Raw genomic sequence first — 22,577 nt, forward strand, 5'->3', positions numbered from 1 at the left:
TATTTACAATTATGTGGGGGAGGCTGTCCAATGAGAATGCCAGTAACCTGTAACAGTGTGGGGGCCCACAGCATCAACTTGCAAATGCTAGGGGTAAACTTATTTAGACCATTCACACTCCCAGATAAGAAAAAATTTAAAATATAAAAAAAAATTTTCCATCTCCAATAAATTATTTTATTTATTTTACTTTTCTATTTTAATAAGAGTTATGTTAACACGTGCTTTTATAATATTTGTTTTTTTTGTTCAATTTTTATAATATTTGTTAATAGATTATTTTATTAATTTTTTAATATTATTCTCATAAGAAATATATAATTGTCAAATTATTAATTTTATTTATAATTTTTTTAAACTAATGCTATTTAGAGTATCCATTAACTTTTTTTTATCTTAACAATACATCATATATCTCATATTTTGACTTTCTTATTATTACTGCTATAACTATGCGCTTCACATTCTATATTTTTTTCTTTTTATGAGATTAAAATAATTGGGTGGAAGAAAATAATAGTATTTACGATCTAGATGTTGTTACAATGAACATCTATTTTTACACGTTACCGTAGCAAAATTCAAAAATCTCTCTCATGTTTTTTATTTTTATTTTTTGATACAAGATAGAATTCTACTATAATCTAATCTAAGTATAAATGTGTGTGAAACTCCCTCTTGGAGATTTGAATCTCAGCTCTTGCCCCCCACACCCCACAAGTTTCTATACTTATGGAGTGACCACCGCACCAAAGGTGTGGTGGTCACTTTTCACTCCACAAGGTGCGCAGTGGTTCCCATGTTAAAGCAACATGTATAAGTTAAGCAATTGGTATTACAATAAATGCAAAATAGTTGCAACCACATTTTAAAGCACCGAATGAGAATACTCTTTTAGAGTTTTCTACCGACAATATTTTTTTTTAATAATTTTCTACCAACAATTGTTAAAGTAAAATTTTCACAATTCAAAATTTTGTTAGAAGCAATTATTAGGTATTTTTAAAGTACAATAATTTAGAGCTTCATTTTCTAACATTTATGATATGATCCATTATAAATATGAAAGAAAAAAACCAATCTTATTCCAAAATTATCTAATAATTTTTGTCTCCCTTTTAAACCGTCAAGCCACTTTCAATAATTTAGTCCAACTTCTATTTACTTGTTTTTTTGCTTTCCACATATAGGTAAGAGTAAGACTCATCTTATTCTCTTTATTTATTTGAGCACCGATTGCCCTTCACATCTCTCTTTTCTAATTTACCATTGATCTGGACCGTTGTTTTGACGGCTAGGCAACATCTTGAATCAGACAGCAACCAAAAAAAAAAACACAATAATTATCTGATCAAAATTGGTCAAAGACTATTTTCTTAAAGTCATGTCATCGCACGGTAAGTGCAATAATGGCTAGAGTGCAGTACAGGTGAGCTCCCATCATTCATCATGAGCTGCCAGTCCTTGTTTTATTCACACATCAAAATTAAAATAAAATAAAAGAGGAAAAAAAAAATGGAAAAAAAAAAAATGGCCTTCACTAAGTATTTATTTAATTTAAATTAATTTTTGAAACATATAGAGAGAGCAGTCTTCAACAGAGGGAGGGTGTATCATAATAAGGGAAAACTTTCCATAAGTTGCACTATCCAGAAACACCATCCCCACCAATCATAGCCCACCACCTTCAAACCCAGCTTTTTCTCTCTCTCTCTCTCTCTTCCCAAAGATTTTAAGCAAAATTTAGATTCATTCCTTGAAGCTTTACTAAACTTGCTTTTCAGGTTCTCAAATTTTTTTTTTCTCTAGTTTCATTTACTTCTTTTCTTTCTTCTCTTTTCTTTGTAGCTCAGGCCACAGGGAAAAGAAAGAAAGAAGAGATCTTGACCAGCCTTTTTTTCTTGAACTCTAATTTGCTTGAGACTTCAACTTCAACTTCAACTTCAAAAGCCAATTGGGTATTCGTTTCTAGCTTGTTTGATTCCTTTCCTGATTCCTCAGCTTCCTTTTTCTTACCCAATTGGAATTGGGATTTCAAGGGGTTTCAGCTATTTAAAGATACAAGTGTTAGTTAACTCTAACTTGAAAGTTCTCAGCTTTTGAATTTTGATCAATTTTCTGCTCCATTTTTCTTGAAATAGTATCAGGGTCCTGGCTGTTTTGTTCTGTTTCTGCTTGTTTTCCTTGGAAGGCCATTGGTTTCAGATCTCAGTTGTCAGTGCTTGTCAATTTGTGGTACTTCTAGGGTTGTATAATAAAGGAGCAGCTAAAGTAATTTTCAATTTTGAATTAATTTGGTGACATTTTGTTTTGTTTTTGGTTCTTTGAAAAGGTGGGCCTTTTTTTTAGATTCCTTTTGCTCATGGTATGCCTATGCTATTGCTATGCACAAAAAAGGAAAAGGTATTCTGATTCCTTTCAAAATGCTTCATGATTTAACATTGATATTATTATTTCCCTGAAACCTCAACCTTCCAGTCCACCACTCACTCTGCATTTTCATTTTCCTCTGTTTCTCTCTGCCTTTCCTCTGTTTTCACCAATATTCAAAAACCTCAAATTTGCAATTTGCAATTATAAAAATATATAAAAGTCGTAACCAGTACACAAAGCTCCTACTTCTGCGGGGTCTGGGAGAGGTGATTGGTATCGGAATTAGTTTGTGCATGGTAAATTGGGACGTTATGAAGTGGGAAACTGAAATTCTGTCCCCTAATTGGGGTCTGGACCACGAGAGCAAGAGCTCGAAATGGACTCCAGCGGAGAACAAGATGTTCGAAAACGCGCTGGCAGTGTTCGACAAGGAGTCCCCGGATCGATGGCACAAAGTGGCGGCCTTGATCCCCGGAAAGACTGTTGGGGATGTGATGAAGCATTACAGAGACTTGGAAGTTGATGTTAATAATATAGAGGCAGGGCTTGTACCAATTCCCGGTTACACTACCCCTACTTCACCATTCACATTGGATTGGAATAGCCATGCTCATACCTATGATGGGTTTAGACAATCCTTTAGCATCGCCGGAAAGAGATCTTCCTCGGCCCGCCCAGCTGAGCAGGAGAGAAAGAAAGGGGTTCCATGGACAGAGGAGGAGCATAAGTAAGTCTTTATTATTAAGTTTTGCAATTTTTGTTTCATTTTTCTTGCTTCTGCTTGGTTTTTACGTAATGCTAGAGTTTTAAATGTGATATCTGATACGGCACAAAACTTCAGTATATAGTTCAGAACCTGAACTAGGATTGGATTGGATTGGTTTGGTTTGGTTTGGTTTGAGATGAATAAAAACCTACCTTTTAGGATATGATATGATATTATAAGTTATAACAACAAAGCACAAATTCTTGGAATTGTCTTTAAGGGGATATATAATTTATGAAGTTTATGGTATTTTATGCATGTACATGTGACCCAGTGGCCAAAACACTGTTGAGATTGTGGTTGCGACATTTTCATTCATTTGTAGTTCGTTAAATTCCTTCACTGTTTTAGGGGAGGAACTTTTCCAGGTAGTTATTCGTTTTAATCTTCGTCTTTCCCATGTTTTTTTTGACATGAAATTTTAATCATCTCCTGCAGATTGTTTCTGATGGGACTGAAAAAGTATGGCAAAGGAGACTGGAGAAATATCTCGCGCAATTTTGTTGTGACTAGGACGCCAACTCAGGTGGCTAGCCATGCTCAGAAGTACTTCATCAGGCAGCTTTCTGGAGGGAAAGATAAGCGGAGAGCAAGCATCCATGATATTACTACTGTTAATCTCATTGACATGAAAAGTCCTTCACCAGACAATAAAAGACCCCCGTCCCCGGAACACTCTACAGTGCTTCACCACCATCACAACCAGCAGCAGTCAAATTCCGCAGCCCCGGGCAGAACACCTTTTCAATGGAATCAGCCAAATGGTGGAGGTGGAGCAACCATGGCTTTCAACCAAACATATGGGAATGTGTTCATGACCTCTCCTTATAACTCTTATGGGATAAAATTGGAGGGTCAAAATCTGCACAGAGGTGTTGCTCATGAATCTTACAATATTGGACCTCAAAATATGGTTTTCCAAATGCATTCTGCACAGCACTACTCCCATGGATGAGATAGCAGTTGTTTTGATTCTCAATGGCTTGAACCGCCATCTCTCTATTCTGTTTGCTAGTATAGCTGTGTTTGTGCTTTTTTCATGGTTTTATGTGAATATGTTATTCAGAACATGGGTTAGTCCATAGTATATCAACTTGAAGTGGACAAGGATTGTCTTTTCCTCATGAAACTTCAAATTCTGAACTGTGAAATTGAGTGGAAAAGAGTCTCAAACATGGGACTGATAAATGGGAGTTCTGAAGTTTTTGGATAGGTCACATTTTTTTGTACTCAGAGGACCTAATAATGCTAGTTCCTGCAAAGACATAGGAAATAGTTTTGAAGCAAAAAGGTCAATCACACAGTTGACAGTCCATCATTTGATACTCAAGAATGGTTCTGTCTAAGATGAGATTAGAATGCAGAGTGATTATGCATTAATAAGCAAACCTATGAAAGTCCAAGTTTGCATGGAGAATGAGATGAAGGCATTAGTGAGATAAGTTTCTTCAATCATAAGTTGAAGGCATTGTATCTATTTCATTTGGAGAGGATCCTTTGCCAGAATGTTTTTTAGGATAGACCTGTCTACATATTTCAACTTGCAAAAGAAGGGTTATTAAATTCTATGCGTATTTCACATGACCAGTTAATATCATCCTTAAGAATATTAAGTGAATTTGTCAAATGATTCAAACCTCAAATATTTGCAAGCATGGCTGAATTCAAGAGCAAAAGTTCCTTATTTAAATCAATTCAAAACATTTTTGGAATCCTAGGTGGCTTTGCCTAATGGTATAGTGTTTTGTCTATGAACAGTCTAATATAAATTTGTGCGCTTTACACGTATTATTGGGACAAAAGTCACAAAACTAAACCAATAGATTGGATGCTCATTTAAAATTGGCCGAGTCAGTTTAACACTCAGTTTGGTTTTCCTTAGTATCTGATTGCCTACCTTTCTTTTTAACTGACTATTTCACTAATCTAATTTTTCCTAGACCTAAAATGGCCTATTTGACTGGCCCTTGAACTCCTGAGCACAGTCGATGCTGACACTACGTGCACTAACTTGAAGCATCATAGGCTTAAAGCCTTTTTTTTTTTTTCCCTTTGGTAATCAGTATCTATTCTTACATGTGAGATCTTTTCAAGAGATCTTGTTATGGAGAAGAAGATTCCTCACATAAGTATTTTATTAATGATTAAATTATAATAATATATGGTACAAAGTAAGATTCATGTTGGATTACCCTCAGTAACTTATGATTTCTCTCTCTCTCTCTCTCTCTCCTGGATTTGGTCATGGATTGGTGGTAAATACTGTAGCACAAGCACGAGACCATTTGTGAGTCTGTCCAAGAAAGCATAATGCATGGGTTTAGTGATTCAAAGTGTACGGCACCAACCAACTAAACTAAAAATTAATGGTTACACTGTTCTCTACATTAAGAGACAAATTGTGATCCCGTTCATGGAGACAAACTGCTTAGCTTTTCATTAGGCAGAAAGAGTTCTTTACCTTTTATTAATCAGTGTAGCTTACACTTTCATGTCTCTAAATGGGCCTTTGAGATTCTCTTTTTGGTGGAGAAATTTCATTGACCCTCGTATTTCTTTTCTTTCTTTTTTCCTTGGAACAAGAATCTTCTTCTTAATTAAGTGCTATGTTGAGCTAATGATGATCTTCTAATAAGACAAAGTAGCAATTATTATCCAACATCACAATTCAGTGAAGTTGCACATACACTCTAGACTCTAGCTCAGCTATCAACTTAGATATATCTCTCTCTCTCTCCCTCCAAGAATTGCTACTAATTGATTGCGGCATTGAACTTATGGTTTTTCACCCAATACAGACATGGTAGCATGATGATTGATGAACTACAACTCCACTTATTCCAGATTTAAATGAAGGCTATTCTGTTAACAGATATCCAGTTTTAAATGAAGGTTTTTGTTAACAGATGTCTAGAGGGAAGCAGTTGAGAAAAATTTAATGCCTTATTTGATAATGTATTTTTGCAATGAATGTGTGCGTGTAAGTCAATGACTTATTAACAACTATATTTTATTCTTCAAAAAATGTTTATTGCAATTTATAATTGAGAAATTATTTATCTTTAACATATGCCCTTAGGACATTTGTTAATAGTATCCATTAAAAATAGTCACTAATTATGTGATTTTATTTTTTTTAAAGACAAAAATAGTAGTACCTTCTTTCACGTACACATGCACATGAACTTTATAGAGTGTGATGAAAAGATATCTCATAAATCACATATATGCATCATTCCTTTCATAGTATGTGGATCCCACGCAGTTATAAGGTCCACAAACTGTAAAATGAAATATGCATATATCCAATGCATGCCAATAATATTGTAATAAAAAAAGTAGAAAATATTCCCTAATTTCTTTCTCTTGGTAATTCTAATTCTCCCCCTTCTTCAAATTCTTGAATTTTATTATTTATTAAAATCTGATAAATTATCAGTTATTCCACAAGTTTAAATGGTGAATTTAATTATTTAACAATTATTCTAACACTCACCATCATGCATAACCTCATACTATAATACTATAATAAATTACCAATTGTTTTGAAAGTTTAAGTTATTAGAATATTATGAATTTAATCACATAATCATTATTCTAACAAGATTAATTGATTGCTCAATGAATTTGATGGATTTACTAATGTCAGTTTGGGAAGCGATTATAATTTAGTTTTTTGCTTATTTTATGTACTCTTTGTGGGTCTCATGCTTTTTTTGTTTCAGCTTTATTTCAAATAATCTAACTTTTTTTTCTTCTTCTTTATTATGCAAATAAACTACTGAAAATAAGTAATTCTCAAATGGGTACTGACTAGGATGAGTTGGTATTAATAACAAAATGGCAAATGCTTAATACAATATTTGATATTCTAGGTACTGTATCTCATTCCCTTTCTCTCCTATATTTTTTTTCCTCCCTCACTTTGTTACTAGTATTTTATTTATTTTTCTGTAGCACTATGTAGCATTAACTATCATATAAAGCCTAGTAACCACCCATATGACTTGCATATGGTATATTCAGTCCCATCCATTAAGCAAGGAATTGAGGGCAACAAGAGCAATATGGCCGTTTCCAATTATTTTTTTCCTATAGTAGCTGACAAACTACCTACCTTTTTCATAAAAAAGGAGAAGCATTTCAGCAAGTTGCAAAGGAAAGCATATAGTCCACTTTATTCTTACTTTGATCAACAACCTAACAAGTTGTAAGTTGTAACCACATACATAGTATCGCAGCTTCACACTTTCGGTTATCTGGTTTTCTCTATTTGTTGAACAAGATTCTGATTCTTAAACGGCTTTTAGTGAATCAAACTTGGAACAGATGTATCTGGGTGAAGCTCCAATTCTTAGAAAAGATAAAGAAACTGAGGAAAAGTTCAGACTGTTCAGTGGTTAGTTTTGTCATCTACTATAGTGTGAGTGTGAGTGTGATTCTCTAAATTGCTCCAATGGCCCACAAGGGATTATTCCCACAAAGATGTATGAATAATCTAGTGGGGGCTTACATTACATATCCTAAAAGGAACATAGGGATGGGATTATGGGAAGCAGCATATATCATTTCTCCACAGCATTGGTAAAAAAAAGCCACTCAAGGATTTTATACTCCTACAAGCAAAATACATCTGCGCATCAGACTATAACATGATGTTAAAATCTTGAAGTTTGTGGGGAATGTGAGATTGTAATACATGAGATCAAAAAATAAGCTAACGCGAATTGCTTACCCTTATTCAACGAACTTTAATTTATTTTCCACAAAAAAGCAGAGATGGACCACATGCACTGTGTACAGAAAAATAACAATGAGCCTTAGTAGAAATGGGGCTGTGGTAGAATAAAAAGAGAAGAATTGGGTGAATTCATACGCTAAGTACAGACAACTTTGATACCAAGGGAAAACCTATTCACGGATAAGCTGTTTCTGCATAAGTGGTTTTGAAAAACACAATTTTTCTAACCAGCCTTGGTTACACAACTAATCAGTCTGAAGAGTTCTCCTTGGTGCTTGTCAACCCAAAGCCTAGGGGGAATAAAGGGTCATATGAATTGATTCCAATATGCAAAGGCAATTGTTCGACCTGCTTAAACCATGTCACTGGTAGTCGGCCCTTGAAGTCATAATCCCCAAATATCACATCAGTAATTCCTCCTCCTTCACTTCCAGGCAACCAAGCAGCAATCAGAGCATCCATCTTTTCCAAAAGCCATGGCTCTAAAACTAAGGGTCTTCCAGATACCAGAATCACCAATGTGGGGATACTGTTAGTGACCAAACTTATTATGTCAGCTCCATTAAAGGGGATTACAAGCTCTGTATTATCACCAGGGGTCTCTGCATAAGGTGCTTCACCAACAGCTACAATTGCAAAAGAGAAATCCTGACGTGCTAAGGTGTCTGCTGATGGAAGTTTCTCATAAACTACTTCTGTTTCATTGCCCACTGCTGCTTTGATTGCATCCAAGATGGTTGTGCCTAAAATCCATTGACATCATAGGTTCAGTCCCAATGTGCATCCAAGAGTTATGTACTCATAAAAAGAAATATCTAAATTTATAAAATTTGTGCCCATAGATATCTTCTTGCAACAAAGTTTTGAATATTTCAAAAATCTTCCATGCATTTAATGCAAGTTGTTCAAATTAAATTGAATCATATAGATTGCCACACACTTTGATGTAGATCAGTTGTAACAAAATTTATGATAATTTTATTGTTTCCTTTTTCCTTGTTACAATAAGTTTTTTTATTTTTTTTATTTTATTGTTTTGTTTCCGTGGTAACAAAGAGCACTCTACATTAGGAGAGCTGGGATTAAGCCAGATGCCAAATGGCTTCAGTGATAAACAAAACCCAGAGATATAAAGCCAGCCTTACAAAGGTAAATAAACATAGCACAGTGAATAACACTGAAAGTCTTAGCAAATAGCAAAATGAGTTTTAATAAAAAAAAGTGCCTCAAAAAGCTAATATCTTTTCACTTTGATTCTGAGAGTCAATATATAGCTTAAAACTAAGTATAATGTAATTTGTACCGATTGTAATCCTGCCGCTGCCTCCATACCAAGTAGCTGTCCAGCCTCCACACTGATATCCAAGATTATCAGCATGTGTTCCAGTAACAAAAATTCTTTTAGCATTTCTGTCTAAAGGAAGAAAAGGTTTCTTAGAATCCTTTCCATTTTTTAACAGAACCAAGGACTTGCGGACTGCTTCACGTGCTAGATCTCTGTGCAACTGCAGAAAATTTCAAAGCTAAACCTTTATTTGAGCTTTGAAGCAATAAAATTAGATGGGTTACTTGCATATTGTAGTTGGATGCTAACTAAAACCATTCAATTATTTCCAACATGTAATATGATACGATATATTGTAAATCATAGCAACAAAAATAGTAATAATGCAAGTATTTCTAATCTATTATCAGGATCCATTCATCCTCTGTTAAAATACTTTTGAGGACTCAAGATGCAGTAATTTTAGTGATTCTTGGCCTTCAGAAATGCATCTTCCTCCCCTGATGTAGCTTTCCTTTTTAGTTTAGACACTGTTGGTGTGTATGCTAATGGGTTAACCACTATTGGAGCTTCTTTATCTTTTAATTGAATGAAGCCTTTACTTACCAAAATAAAATAATAAATAATGCTTCTTCCTCTTGCCTTATTTTCTCCCTTTACTGTCCATAGTTGCCAGTGATCCATGCTTCTTACATAATAGTACGTCACTTTTTTTCATTACAATTCTTGTGTAATTAAGGGGTTCCAGGTAATATTCATGCATAAATGCAATATTTGGCAACAAAATTGAAAGTTAGATTTTGCAAATTTGGCAAGAACTATGAAGATTTATTTACAAGAATAGACTTTTAGCCTTTGGCTCAGGCCATCCCACCATTCTCACCAGGGTCAGTGTAGACAATTTAGGATATGAGAAAAAGGACCTAAAAAATCTGTTTGTTCTGTCTTTGGGAAAAAGAAGAAGAAGAAGAAGTAATCTACTTCCTGATTCAGATTGTTTTTCTTCCTTTAGTGTATTTTAATCATAGACAGAAAGACAGAAAAGGAGGCCACATTCATGGAAGAGATTACTAATTCGGCTTGATGAAATTTGGGAATGCTTCTGCATTTTCTAAAGATAAAACATTTAAACCATGCAAAAGCGTCAATAGACCATGTGCTAAATTCTGCAAAAGTTACCTTGCAACCAACGGTATCTAGTAAAGATCTATCTGTGAAAGGGAATTCAAAAAGACCAGCTACAAACTTCACTCTAAGTATCCGTTCAACAGCGTCATCGATCCTGGCCATTGATATCTTCCCTGACTCAACTAGAAATATCAAATCCTCCACAAAATCAAGTTTAAATGGCACCATCACCTGCATATTTTCTCAGTTAGGCAAAGGACAACTTAAATCAAAGAAGCAACCTTAGCTTAGGCACTGTAATTGGAGTTCAATCTCTACCATGTCTATTCCTGCATTAACGGCAGCGGAAATGCAGAAGCGATAGTTTGAGCCACGAGGTTCGCTAAGACGGTCAAGTCCTTCCCAGTCAGAAATTACAAAACCCTGTAGCAGAATACTGCCTCAAGACATATTAAGCTGTATATAAACTGTAATCTCATAACCCAACAAAAATAAAGGAATTTGATTCCTGTGAGGGAAATTTCTCTAATAGCCTCACCCCTCCCACCTTTTCTGCACCCCAGTCCTCAAAGGCCCAAATACTTTGAATTTCGAAAAAAAAAAATTAAAGGTTTTTTTCATGTAATTGATCAACAAGAAGAAAATTTGAGACTTGAAAGCTATATATAAAAAAAAAAAAAAAATCAATCCTTTTTCCAGTAGAATACCCAAATGCTTGATTATAAAACTGTATATTGACAAGAAAAACAAATTGATTATAAAACTGTCTCACAAAATGAGTACTATCAGGATTTTTACCTTAAAACCTAGCTTGTCTTTTAAAACTTCTGTCAAGAGAAAACGGTCGGCATGGAGTTTACGGCCATTCCAGCTAGAATAGGATGCCATAACAGTGGAAACTCCCTGAGAAATACAGTCAAGATAAGGTGCCATATGGATCCTTTCTAAGTCCTCATATGAGGATATGGTATCCCCCTCATTTATTCCCCGATCCGTGCCCCCATCTCCGACAAAATGCTTTGCACAAGCAATAACATTGTTTCTGGAATCAAAAGTCAGATTATTAGAAAAAATCCAAAGGATGGCTGTTAACAGAGGAATCTACCATTGAGGTATGTCTACATTATGAGTAGAAGAATGGAAGTATGGAGTCTGTTACATCAGCTGTATAACTACTTAACAATCAAAAGATATGAAAACAGGACCACATAATTTTATATATAGCAAATACAATATAACTGTGGAGAAAAATGAAGCAGGAATATTCTTCCTAGAGTCCAGATGAATTGCAAACAAGTTTAATTTAAGAGCCAAAACTCCTTGGTTTGAACATAAAAGAAAGAAAAGCAAATTGTTCTTCAGTTGTCACATGTTTTCTGATCATAATGTTACATAATTAAATTGATGACTAATTTGGAAAATGAATTTGCTAATTAGTAAATTTGATTAAAGATACAAAATTTTTATTAAAAAATTGCGAATGGAATCATATCAATGACTCTTCTCTACCTCCCAGCCACAAAAGGATAGCCTTTTGGGTGTTCATGAGGTGGCTGGCCCTGCAATCCTGTGACAATGGAAGTCATCTTTCTAACAATTTCAGTGTCTTCACTGTAACTCTCATAGCATCTTCCCCATCTGGGATCTCGGCATACCTGTCAGAACCCAAGTAAGTGAGTTTTCTCAACAATTTGCTTTTCACAAACCAAATGTTTACAGTTTACAACACAAAGAAGAAGATGAAAGAAAAAATCTATGTCCTAGTTGAACTACAGCTCACAGTTTGAAATCCCAGGTGTGATATATAAATATATATATATATTTTTTTTTTGATAAACAACGTAAGAATATTATTAATAATAATAAAGAAGTTGCCAAGCCGAGTACATTGGGGATGTACTATGGGTGCAAAGATCAAAAAACAAAAGAGCAACGGTCAAGAAAAATAGAAAATGAAGAACAAGAAAAATGAGAAAAAACCACACTCCATTCAAAGAGAGTATGTAAGAAAAAAGACTTAATCTCCAGCAAAGAGCGTTCGCAGCCCTCAAAGCTTCTAGCATTCCTTTCTCGCCAAATGCACCAAATCAAGCAGTGAGGTACTAATTTCCAAACATCAATGTGACGATGTCGCGCAAACTTTCCTTGCCAAGCCTCAAACACCTCAAGAACAGTACGAGACATAACCCACTGAATACCAAACAAGCAGAAAACCAAATACCACAACTCCCAAGCTATGGTACAATGAAGTAGAAGATGATCCACCGACTCCCCACACCTCTTACACATAAAGCACCGGTCAAGCACAATCACTCGTCTTTTACGAAGGTTGTCTATTGTTAAGATCTTACCTAAGGAAGCAGACCAAGAAAAGAAGGCTACCCTTGGAGGAGCCTTCGATTGCCATATCATTTTCCATGGAAAGGAAACAAGATTATGAGGGTAGAAGGAACTGTAATAACCTTTAACCTCAAAACCTGTATTCCTTGCAGGCTTCCAACAAACCTTATCTGAGCCAAACCCTCTTGCTGACGAGGAGTAGACTAGCCCCATAAACCGATCAAAGGCTTCTTCTTCCCAATCTTGTGGAGGACGACGAAATTGCACATTCCAGTGATACCTCCCAGCAGACCAACTCATAACTTCAGCCACTGAGGAGTCCTTGGACCTACTAAGACAATAAAGCTCCGGAAAGGCCTCTTGGAGAGTACAATCCCCACACCACACATGCTTCCAAAATTTCACTCTAGTACCATCCCCCACATCATAAACAAGTAGTTTAGAGAAGTTCAACCAACCACTTCTAATATATCTCCACAAGCTGACCCCATAAGGACTTGTCACCTTCTTCGTACACCAACCACCCCAAATATTCCCATATTTTGCCTCTATAACCCTTCTCCATAAAGCATCAGTCTCGATGCCATACCTCCACAACCATTTACCTAGTAAGGCAGAATTAAAATTACCCAACTGTCTTATACCCAACCCCCCATCCTGCAATGGCCTACAAACCTTGGCCCAATTAACTAAATGAATTTTAGGTTCACCACCAATCCCGTCCCACAAAAAATCTCTCTGTAATTTCTCCATACGCTTAGCCACCTTACCCGGTAAAGGAAGAAGGGAAAGAAAGTATGTAGGTAAGGACGATAGTGAGCTTTTAATGAGTGTCACCTTACCCCTTTTAGATAAATACATTCTCTTCCAACCTGCTAATCTCCTCTCCATTCTCTCAAGAATAGGGTTCCAAACAGATAAGTCCTTAAACTTTGCACCTAAAGGAAGGCCCAAATATTTCAAGGGCAGAGAAGACTGCCCACACCCCAACAGACCCACCAAAGCCTCCAAATTGGGTACGCCACCAACAGGTACCAACTCAGATTTCCCTAGATTAATACGAAGCCCGGACACTTCCTCAAATCTAGTAAGAACCGCTCTCAAATTAGCAATCTGAGACAGTTCAGCAAAGATCACAAAAAATCAAAGTGTCATTTGCAAATAGAAGGTGAGACACCATCACCGATGGACCAACCGCACGCCTACGTAAAAACCTGAGAATTGCCCAGTGGAAGCAGCCACATCCAACATACGACTTAATGCCTCCATCACAATATCAAACAACAACGGAGATAAAAGATCCCCTTGCCGAAGCCCCCTAGAACTTCCAAAGAAATCAGTTGGGCTGCCATTGATCAAAATGGAAAAATTTACAGTTGAAATGCAATACCTTATCCAGTTTCTCCATTTTTCGAAGAAACCACAACGCTGCAGCATATACATTAAAAAATCCCAACTCACATGATCATACGCCTTCTCCACATCCAACTTACAAAGCACACCTGGAACTCCCGACTTCAATCTACTATCAATACATTCAGAAGCAATCAAGACAGAATCCAAAATCTGTCTGCCCTTCACAAAAGCATTTTGTGAATCCGAAATAAGACCATGCGCCACCCTACGAAGCCGATTAGCCAACACCTTAGAAATAATCTTATACATCCCACCAACTAAGCTGATAGGCCGATAATCCTTTACCTCCACAGCATCCACTTTCTTAGGGATAAGGGCTAGGAATGTAGTATTAAGACTCTTCTCAAACACCGCCTGAGTATGGAAATTGTGGAATACAGCCATAATTACAGGTTTCAAAACACCCCAACAAGACTAGAAGAATGCCATGGAAAAGCCATCCGGGCCAGGTGCCTTATCACCATTAAAATCATGGATCACCTCAAACACCTCTCCTTCCTCAAAAGGCCTATCTAGCCAACTTGCATCTTCCACCGAGATGCTAGAAAAAACCACATCATCTAAGACAGGTCTGTGAGGCACCTCCTCCAAGTAAAGCTGCCTATAAAATTGAGAAATACAGTTTGCTATAGCAGACAACACCCCATCCACCATAAGCCTATCAATAGAATTAGCCCTCCTATGAGAATTGGCTATACGATGGAAAAACTTAGTATTCCTGTCTCCTTCCCTAACACAAAGAACTCTAGATTTCTGCCTCCAACAAATTTCTTCCAACAGAGTAGCTTTCTCTAACTCATCACGAATTCTTCCCATTTCCACCCTTTCCTCCGCTGATAATCCCTGACTCTCCTCCCTATTCTCTAGAACACTAAGATCCTTCCACAATTTTTTGAGCCGAACATCAACATGACCAAACACCTCCACATTCCATCTTTTCAAGTCATTTTTAAGGAGCTTTAATTTATTAGCCAGAATAAAACTCGGTGCACCGTGAACCTGGTAGGAATCCCACCATGACCGAACCCTATCCATAAAACCTTCATCCTTTAGCCACATATTCTCAAATCTAAATGGCATACTCCCTCTCTGAAAAGAACCACCCTCAAGGACAATTGGAAAATGATCTGAGCACAATTTAGACAAAATTGCCCTTTGAGAAACCGTTGGGAACTTATCCTCCCAATCTGCGTAAAACAAAAATCTCGTCCAAATTTAGCCTTCGAAGCAACTTCTCTAGAATTAGACCAAGTGAAAGTACCTCCTTGCAAGGGCAGATCAATAAGACCCTGTTCTGAGATAAAATTAGAAAACTCCCTCATAGCATTAGTGAAAGAAGTAGACCCCAATCGTTCAGAAGGGAACCTAACCACATTAAAGTCACCACCCACACACCATGGGACACTCCACCAGCTATTCAAGCCACAGAGTTCCTCCCATAATAACCTCCTATCTCGGTGTAAATTAGGACCATAAACACCCGTAAACGCCCATACAAACTGATCTGACACACTTGTAAACTTACAAGAAACCGAAAATCTCCCCACTGCTTCCTCCATTTTATTCACTACCCGAGTGTCCCACATCACTAACACCCCACCAGAAGCACCACAAGAACCTAAGTAAGACCAATCAACATGTTGGCCACCGCACAAGCTACGAATCACTACTCTATTAATCAGCCCCATTTTGGTTTCTTGAAGACAAACCACATCTGGCCCCCATTTCCTAATCAATTTCTAACCCTGAGCCTTTTATCCTGCTCATTCAACCCTTTAACATTCCAAGAAATAATCTTCACATTCATTGATAAGACACAACCGCCCGCTCAGAACTTGCACTCCTTACTTTATTTGTATCATACTCGACATTTAAAGATGACAACAAATTCTTCAGCTCCCGCTAACCTTTCCGACTGGACTTAACCAACTTCTTCTGATCACCCACCACAAGTTTCTGCCTATCTTTCTTACTGGCCTCTATGGCTAATAACAATCCTGTAATCTGCTCCTCAAAACCTTCCAGTGAAGTGCCCACAGATTTCTTGAAAGCCTTTATCCTACTAGTTACCCATTGTGATAGTTGACAACTATCCACACTCTCCTTACACTCAATCTCCTTCATAGGACTAGACTCCAACTCCATCGGACCTTCAGTAGCCAAAGGTACCACAACTAATGGCTCATCACCTCCCTCACAAGACCTCAACTTTCCATCAGACTCCCATAGCTCACTTACTAACCCGGGAACCACAGTCAAGGAATCTACGAGCCCCTCACTCTCTTCTACCCAAGTAACCCTCTTCCCTTCATTAGTACAAGAAACAGTACCTGGTACACCCTCTCCCCTAGACTCGAGCGTACCGACATACAACTGAGAACGATACAGTGACAATGGGAGCACTAATTGCCTGCCATCACTCATTTGTAAAATCCAGTCTTTGGAGTTACCCCAAGACTTATCCAAGTCTTCAACCAAGTCCCTTATAGTTGGGCCAGGTAGTTGAACTCCCTCAAAGTCAGAAATACCCAAACCTTCCAAACCCATACACTCCTCATCCCCATCCTCCGATGCCACTAAAGAAGACAGAGGCACCAACTCCGACACTATCGGGTCCACCAAATTCATTCCCTGCTTCGATATCGTGGCCGATGACACCACCGGCACCAGTCTCGACCCACACGGAGCACTGGTCAGCGACATCTGTTCGTGGGGGACTTGGACCACCACCGCCGGTCCTATCGGCTCAATGGGTGGCTGCTCTAGTCGCATCGAGCTGAGCTGAGCACCCTTAAGCTCAACTTCCATCACTGCTAAGTCCATCGGTACCGTCGGCGATGATGAAGGTTGCTCTGTGATGGTGGATGTGACTATCGATACCCTCGGCGACATCACAGGTTGCTCCGATGTCATGGATGTGATCACCGATACCTTCGACGACATTGGCGGTTGCTCCGATGCGGTGGGTTTGGCTCTTGAGCACCTAAGCTCCTTCGTAGCAGTGAGCTCACTTCTACCTGGACTTGGCACCGTGAACCCATTCTCAAAGAGGACTCCGGCCTCTTAGACCACTAAAAGAGCTTTCTCCACCAAAGATAGTTGGGCTTAGCAGACCACCTGTGCCCAAAATGGGTTCTTTACTACCCAACGAGGCTAGAGGCCATCTTGGACGGGCCCGTAACCCACCGCATTAGTAGAATCAAAATTGCTTGGTACCCATTTGCCAGCTTGTTGACTTCCCTTAACAACATCCCAAGATACCCGCCTCTTTCCATATTCATTCACACTCACAAATTCTTTCCTACCAACGTCCCTTCCTATTATCACGCAACTTTCCAAACTCAACCATTTTTGAATTCAAATTGGGCTTCAAAGGAATATTGCAATTAATTCCTTCCGGATTTTCTCCTCAATTTTATTCTTGCCATTAATAACACCTCGCTCCACCCTCACCACCACCACCCACGGCCGCCCGATGAAAACTACCATTCGAGTTTCAAAAGCTACAACCTGTGTGTGAGACTTGTCACTTGGAATCTCCACAGTATTCTTCACGGTATCAGCCTTAACCATATCTTTGTAGAGGGGCTGCTGAACATGCTTCAACATTGCCTGTACTGGAGCTTTAACAGCTTCCACAAAGGACCTAGTAGGATGATGTTTTGGAATCTGCTTAGACCTGTACGGTACAAACTTCAATCCACCCAACGCATATTGAGCAGGTTCCAACATCCTTCATAATTCAATCCCAAAAGTTCTCCATCCTTGTTGTAATTTACCGGCAGGAATAATGATAGTTCGCCGCCGCCCACCAACCTTAAGCTCTATCACTGATACATACTGCCCAAAAGAATTGGACCCCCGTTGCAAGGTGTACGCAGTAGCACCTTCCCTGAGCGTGAAAAATTGCTTAGGACTAACCCCAATCACAATGTGTTCCAAATTCCGCATTATCCAAAGAGCTGCACTCTTGCCCATAAACACCGATTGCATATAGTATTTTCCCCGTTCAAAGATCTGAAGGGAGAAAACATTCCCTCCTTCCTCAACCACCAATTGAAACAACTTGGATTCAATAAAGAAACTTCGGACTCCCCCCATACGGATCCTAAAACATAGAAACTAAAAAAGGATTTCTGGCTAATTCGAGGTAGCCGGCCTCTCAGAGAGAAAACAGTTTCTTTACCTTCTTCTAAGATCCTTTTCAAGTTAATTTAAATCATTATTGTTATTTCTATCCATGTTTTAAATTTCTAATAGTTCATCTTGTTGTGCTTACCTTCGACCTATACAACTGTGCTCTTGTATGATGCATGATATAATTTTTTTTTTTTTTTTTTTTGAGAATTGATATAAATATGTTAAAAGAAAAGATAAACAACAGGGTTACTATGTTATGACTACAAGACTCAAAATTTTATATATATATATATATATATATATATATATATATTAATTATAGGTTAAATCCCAAGTGTGATATCTTATTGATAGATTTCGCAATACAAATCTTAAATCTCATTTGAATATTAAATCTTTGGTACTAAATATTGAGCTGTTAAAAAAACAACGCGTTCATAAAATGAGTGTAGTGGAAATGAGATTGTTAGAACAGATAAGTAGAAATACAAGGAACGAAAGGATTTGAAATGGAGACATTCACTTAAAGATAGGGGAGGCCACTATTAATGAAAAGATGATGGAAAGTCACTTGAGATGGTTAGTCATGTGTAGAGGAAAGCAACTAATGTACCAATGAAAAAGAGTGAGTTGATTCAAGTTGAGGGAATGAAAATTAAAAAAGGTAAAGGAAGACCTAAAAAATATTAGTAGAAGTAGTTAAAAGGGTCATGACAATTAAGGAGGTAATAGAGGATATACTTTAGATAAGTGTACAACACATGTGGTTGACTGACCATGACTAATCTATTGAGTATCCATGGTTAACCTAAAAGTTTTGGGATTAACGTTTGGTTGTTTTTGTTGTATTTGAATATTAAATCTTTCAAGATTTACAATTTTATCTTATTAGAAAGTTACCTTGACTCAGTAAAATGTTGGATTAGATTTTATAATATACATGTATAAATACATACAAAAATAAATAACTGAATCTACAAACTCACACACCCATAAAAAAAACATTCAAATTATATAATTTTGTAATTCATATGGTGCAAAAGCTAAATCTTGTGGAGCAGTGCAATCCTATAAAATTAGTATGGTTTGATGGTGCGGCCTTTTACAACGAAGATAAATAATGCAACAATAAGGTATCATATGGTTTTGATTTACCACAAGAATGATGGGAAGACCTAAAGTTCATTGGGGTATAAAAAAAGGACACGTTGGCCTACAAATTTAACAAAACAGAACCCTAAATATAGCAAACGGAAAAGCAGGATTCACGTAGCCAACATTAGGTATTCAGGGTATAAAACTTTACTGGGTAGCTAGTTCACACATAGCTAAATTCTCTAGCCATATTCCATGGGTCGTTCGCCTAGGTCTCCCCAAGGTGGAAAATCATTGCTCCTATTACCAATAGATATGTGATAAACACAATAATCTTTTCTGAGAAATTATAATATTAGAATATGGATCATCTACTAAACCTTATTAAGAGATCTTGCTTGTCATCCTTGTTTGTATTGATTGAGCTTCTACCTTATGACACAAGCTTTTTCAAAATTTAAACAAGTTTGTTATTTCTTTACACTAGAGATTTTAACTAAATTATCAAAATGGCATCAACATTGAAAGACAAAACTCAGTTACTATCATCCACAAATATTGCCAAGTATAAGCAGCTGCCACATCAATAAAAAGCTGCAATCTTCTTCCAATTCGAAACCCTTTGTTGAATTGCAAGCAACTGTGTTTGTAAGCATTTTTTTTTCCCTAAAAAATTTGTGGACTAGCATAGTCATTTTTTGAGTATCTAACAAAATCTGCCTTAGCTGGAGTGCATTTTGTTGAGCATTTGTTTGCAGTAATAGATAATAGACAAGACTATGGATTTGTAATGTGAGTTTTGTTTGGTTTTAGGCAGCCCTTAATAGGACAAGCTTGTCAAAGTACTGGTATGGCCCATTAAATATCAATATATTTTGATACTCCCATATATAATATATGTAGTGCTAGTGTGCTAACTAAATGAACAAGAGAATGTAAGGGAAGAGGTGTAGCACATGTTTCTCACCACACAAACACACACTCCATGCTAATATATCAAGCAACCTTCTTGTTCTCACGGAGGGTTCATAATCAACATCATAAGGTGAGTCCATGTACCCACTCATATTGATTCTAGAGAGTGTTATAGATCTATTTGCTCATTTTATTATGTGGTCTTGATTTAGTTTTTTCATCATTTACAGCAAGTTGGATTGCTAGAGGAAGCTTTATTCATAATCGGTATTACACTCTGAAACATACTTTGTTAGTTGATTCAGTCATTGCAACTGACATTAAAGAAATAATGGCCAAGCAATAAAAATAAATTACACGTATACTTACAGCTACACAAGGAGCATAAGCATGGTGAATGCCACTAGCCCTAACTTCAAGTGCTGTTGCTTCCCCAATCTTACGAACCAAATCTGCATCCCTATTACAAATTCAAAACTATAAGCAGTTCTGAAGCTACAAGACCAGTAACCTTCCATTTGGATGCTATGAAATTTCATGGATAGTAAACAAAAAGAACAGGTTAACTGTTATAGTTGTTTGTCATTTAGCTTCCCAAGAAATGAAATCATTTTTCTTTCCTGTGTTTCAACGTTCAACTACTATAAACTAAACTAGGCCGGTGATTCATAGGCTCGCAATGGGAGAAATTATAGCAGTTCACAACTAAGGATATTGAGCTCTTGCCCCTCCTGTTTCCTTAGATCCTAAATTAAAAATAGAATTTTCATAGTTTTTCCCCCAACATTTTTACAATAATTATACAGAGAATTAGGGAATACTATTGCTGCTAGCTATTTTTTCAAATTCTCCACATGGAGAGAAACACACAACGCCGCTGAGTCACAAGACCCTTTAGTTTCTTTGTGTATGTATTAGTTTTGCTGAAAAGTGAGAAATAATGTAAGATTGGCAGGGATAGAAATGAATTCAACACTAACCTGGTAGATCCAAGGCCCACATTGTGTGGAAATATAGTAGCACCATAAATACTATTGTTACCATGAACCGCATCAATCCCATATATAAGCGGTATCCCCAGCCGTGACTCTAGTGCTGACTTTTGGAACCCATCAACCATATCAGCCCAATCCGATGACAATGCTGTCAATGTATTATCACCAAAGGGTCCACTGCCACCAGAACTCAGTATACTCCCTACAAAAACATAGTTTCCCAATTGTATGAAAAAATCCATGAACGAAACATACATTTGTTTTTTTCAATGTTTTTCTTCCATACACTTAAAAATAAATACAAAAATGTCAAGTGGGTCCAAATAACTAGTACACTACACAAGGAAAAAGCAGTTTCACTTTACAAAGACACAAAAATATAGTTCATCAATTGTATGAAATAATGCATGAACGAAACGTACATTTGTTTTTTCTAATGTTTTTTTTTTTCCATACACTTAAAATAAATACAAAAATTTCATGTGGGTCCAAATGACTAGTTCACTGCACAAAACGAAAAAGCAGTTTCACTTTACAAAGACACAAACTTGAAATAAATTTCACAATAATAAGCCTTATAGCTTAACTGTTCGTCACTTCCTAGTGTTTTGAAGCCGCTCAAAATTCAAATATTCCAGTTAGCTCAACTGATAAAGTCTTTGATAGTTGGATAAAAGATATAAAGTTCAATCAAAATCTCTGTTTACATGTTTTTGATCATTGGTTTATTGATAAAAAGTCATGATACAGCGCTCTCTCAAAATTGAGGGAGAGCTAGAGAGAGTACCAATAGAGAGGTCTTTGATGGCATCTGGGGTGGCGACACGGCGCTCAATCTGGGTCATCTGGCCAGCCTTCTCTTTCAAAGTCATTCGAGAAAGAAGGTCTCTGACACGAGCCTCTACGGGTTGGTTGGGATCTCTGTAAATGCAATTCATGTCCTCCTGTGCTTTGCTCATTCTGATCAGGCTTTTTTCAGCTTCGATTCTAACTAGTGGAATAACCCAATCAAGTTTTGAGCTGAGCTTGTTGTGAGGACAGGAGAGGTTGCTATATAATATAATTTTATTAGCGGGAATGATAGGTGTGTGAGGTTGATAGTACTTATTGAGGTTTGTTGGGGGGAAGTTGGGAACTACCTTTGGTTTTTTAAGGACAAGGCTTGAATTTTTGTTTTTGGTTTTTTTGTTTTGTTTTCTAATCCAAGTGGTTTTCCTAACATTCTTTGATCTTTTAACCTCTAAAAGACTAAAAACTCAAAATGATTGAGATTTGCCTTATAATCAACTCTCAAATCCAACTTCTCTTCGAGCTTTTAAGGTTAAGCTTGATTGATACTGTTGATTTAACTTTGGTTAAATGACTAATAAGAGAGAGAGGAGA

At 37.0% G+C, this 22,577-nt stretch overlaps 2 protein-coding genes across 2 annotated transcripts; one reads left to right on the top strand and one right to left on the bottom strand.

The window, feature by feature from the left end:
* Positions 1-1,670: 1,670 nt before the first annotated feature.
* On the top strand, positions 1,671-4,263 carry LOC142608121 (transcription factor DIVARICATA). Its single transcript, XM_075779833.1, has 2 exons — positions 1,671-3,100; positions 3,578-4,263. Exons 1-2 carry the CDS (start codon positions 2,667-2,669, stop codon positions 4,092-4,094), a joined length of 951 nt encoding a protein of 316 aa, XP_075635948.1. The 5' UTR covers positions 1,671-2,666; the 3' UTR covers positions 4,095-4,263.
* A 3,461-nt stretch (positions 4,264-7,724) lies between these two features.
* Positions 7,725-22,408, bottom strand: LOC142607714 (uncharacterized). The gene is made up of 9 exons (XM_075779310.1): positions 21,982-22,408; positions 21,180-21,396; positions 20,569-20,659; positions 11,803-11,948; positions 11,092-11,335; positions 10,612-10,716; positions 10,345-10,524; positions 9,184-9,385; positions 7,725-8,623 (listed from the first exon to the last, which is right to left on the bottom strand). Exons 1-9 carry the CDS (start codon positions 22,151-22,153, stop codon positions 8,130-8,132), a joined length of 1,851 nt encoding a protein of 616 aa, XP_075635425.1. The 5' UTR covers positions 22,154-22,408; the 3' UTR covers positions 7,725-8,129.
* Positions 22,409-22,577: the final 169 nt, after the last annotated feature.

Source organism: Castanea sativa, chromosome 8, assembly GCF_040712315.1.
Source record: "Castanea sativa cultivar Marrone di Chiusa Pesio chromosome 8, ASM4071231v1".
Lineage (NCBI taxonomy): Eukaryota > Viridiplantae > Streptophyta > Magnoliopsida > Fagales > Fagaceae > Castanea > Castanea sativa.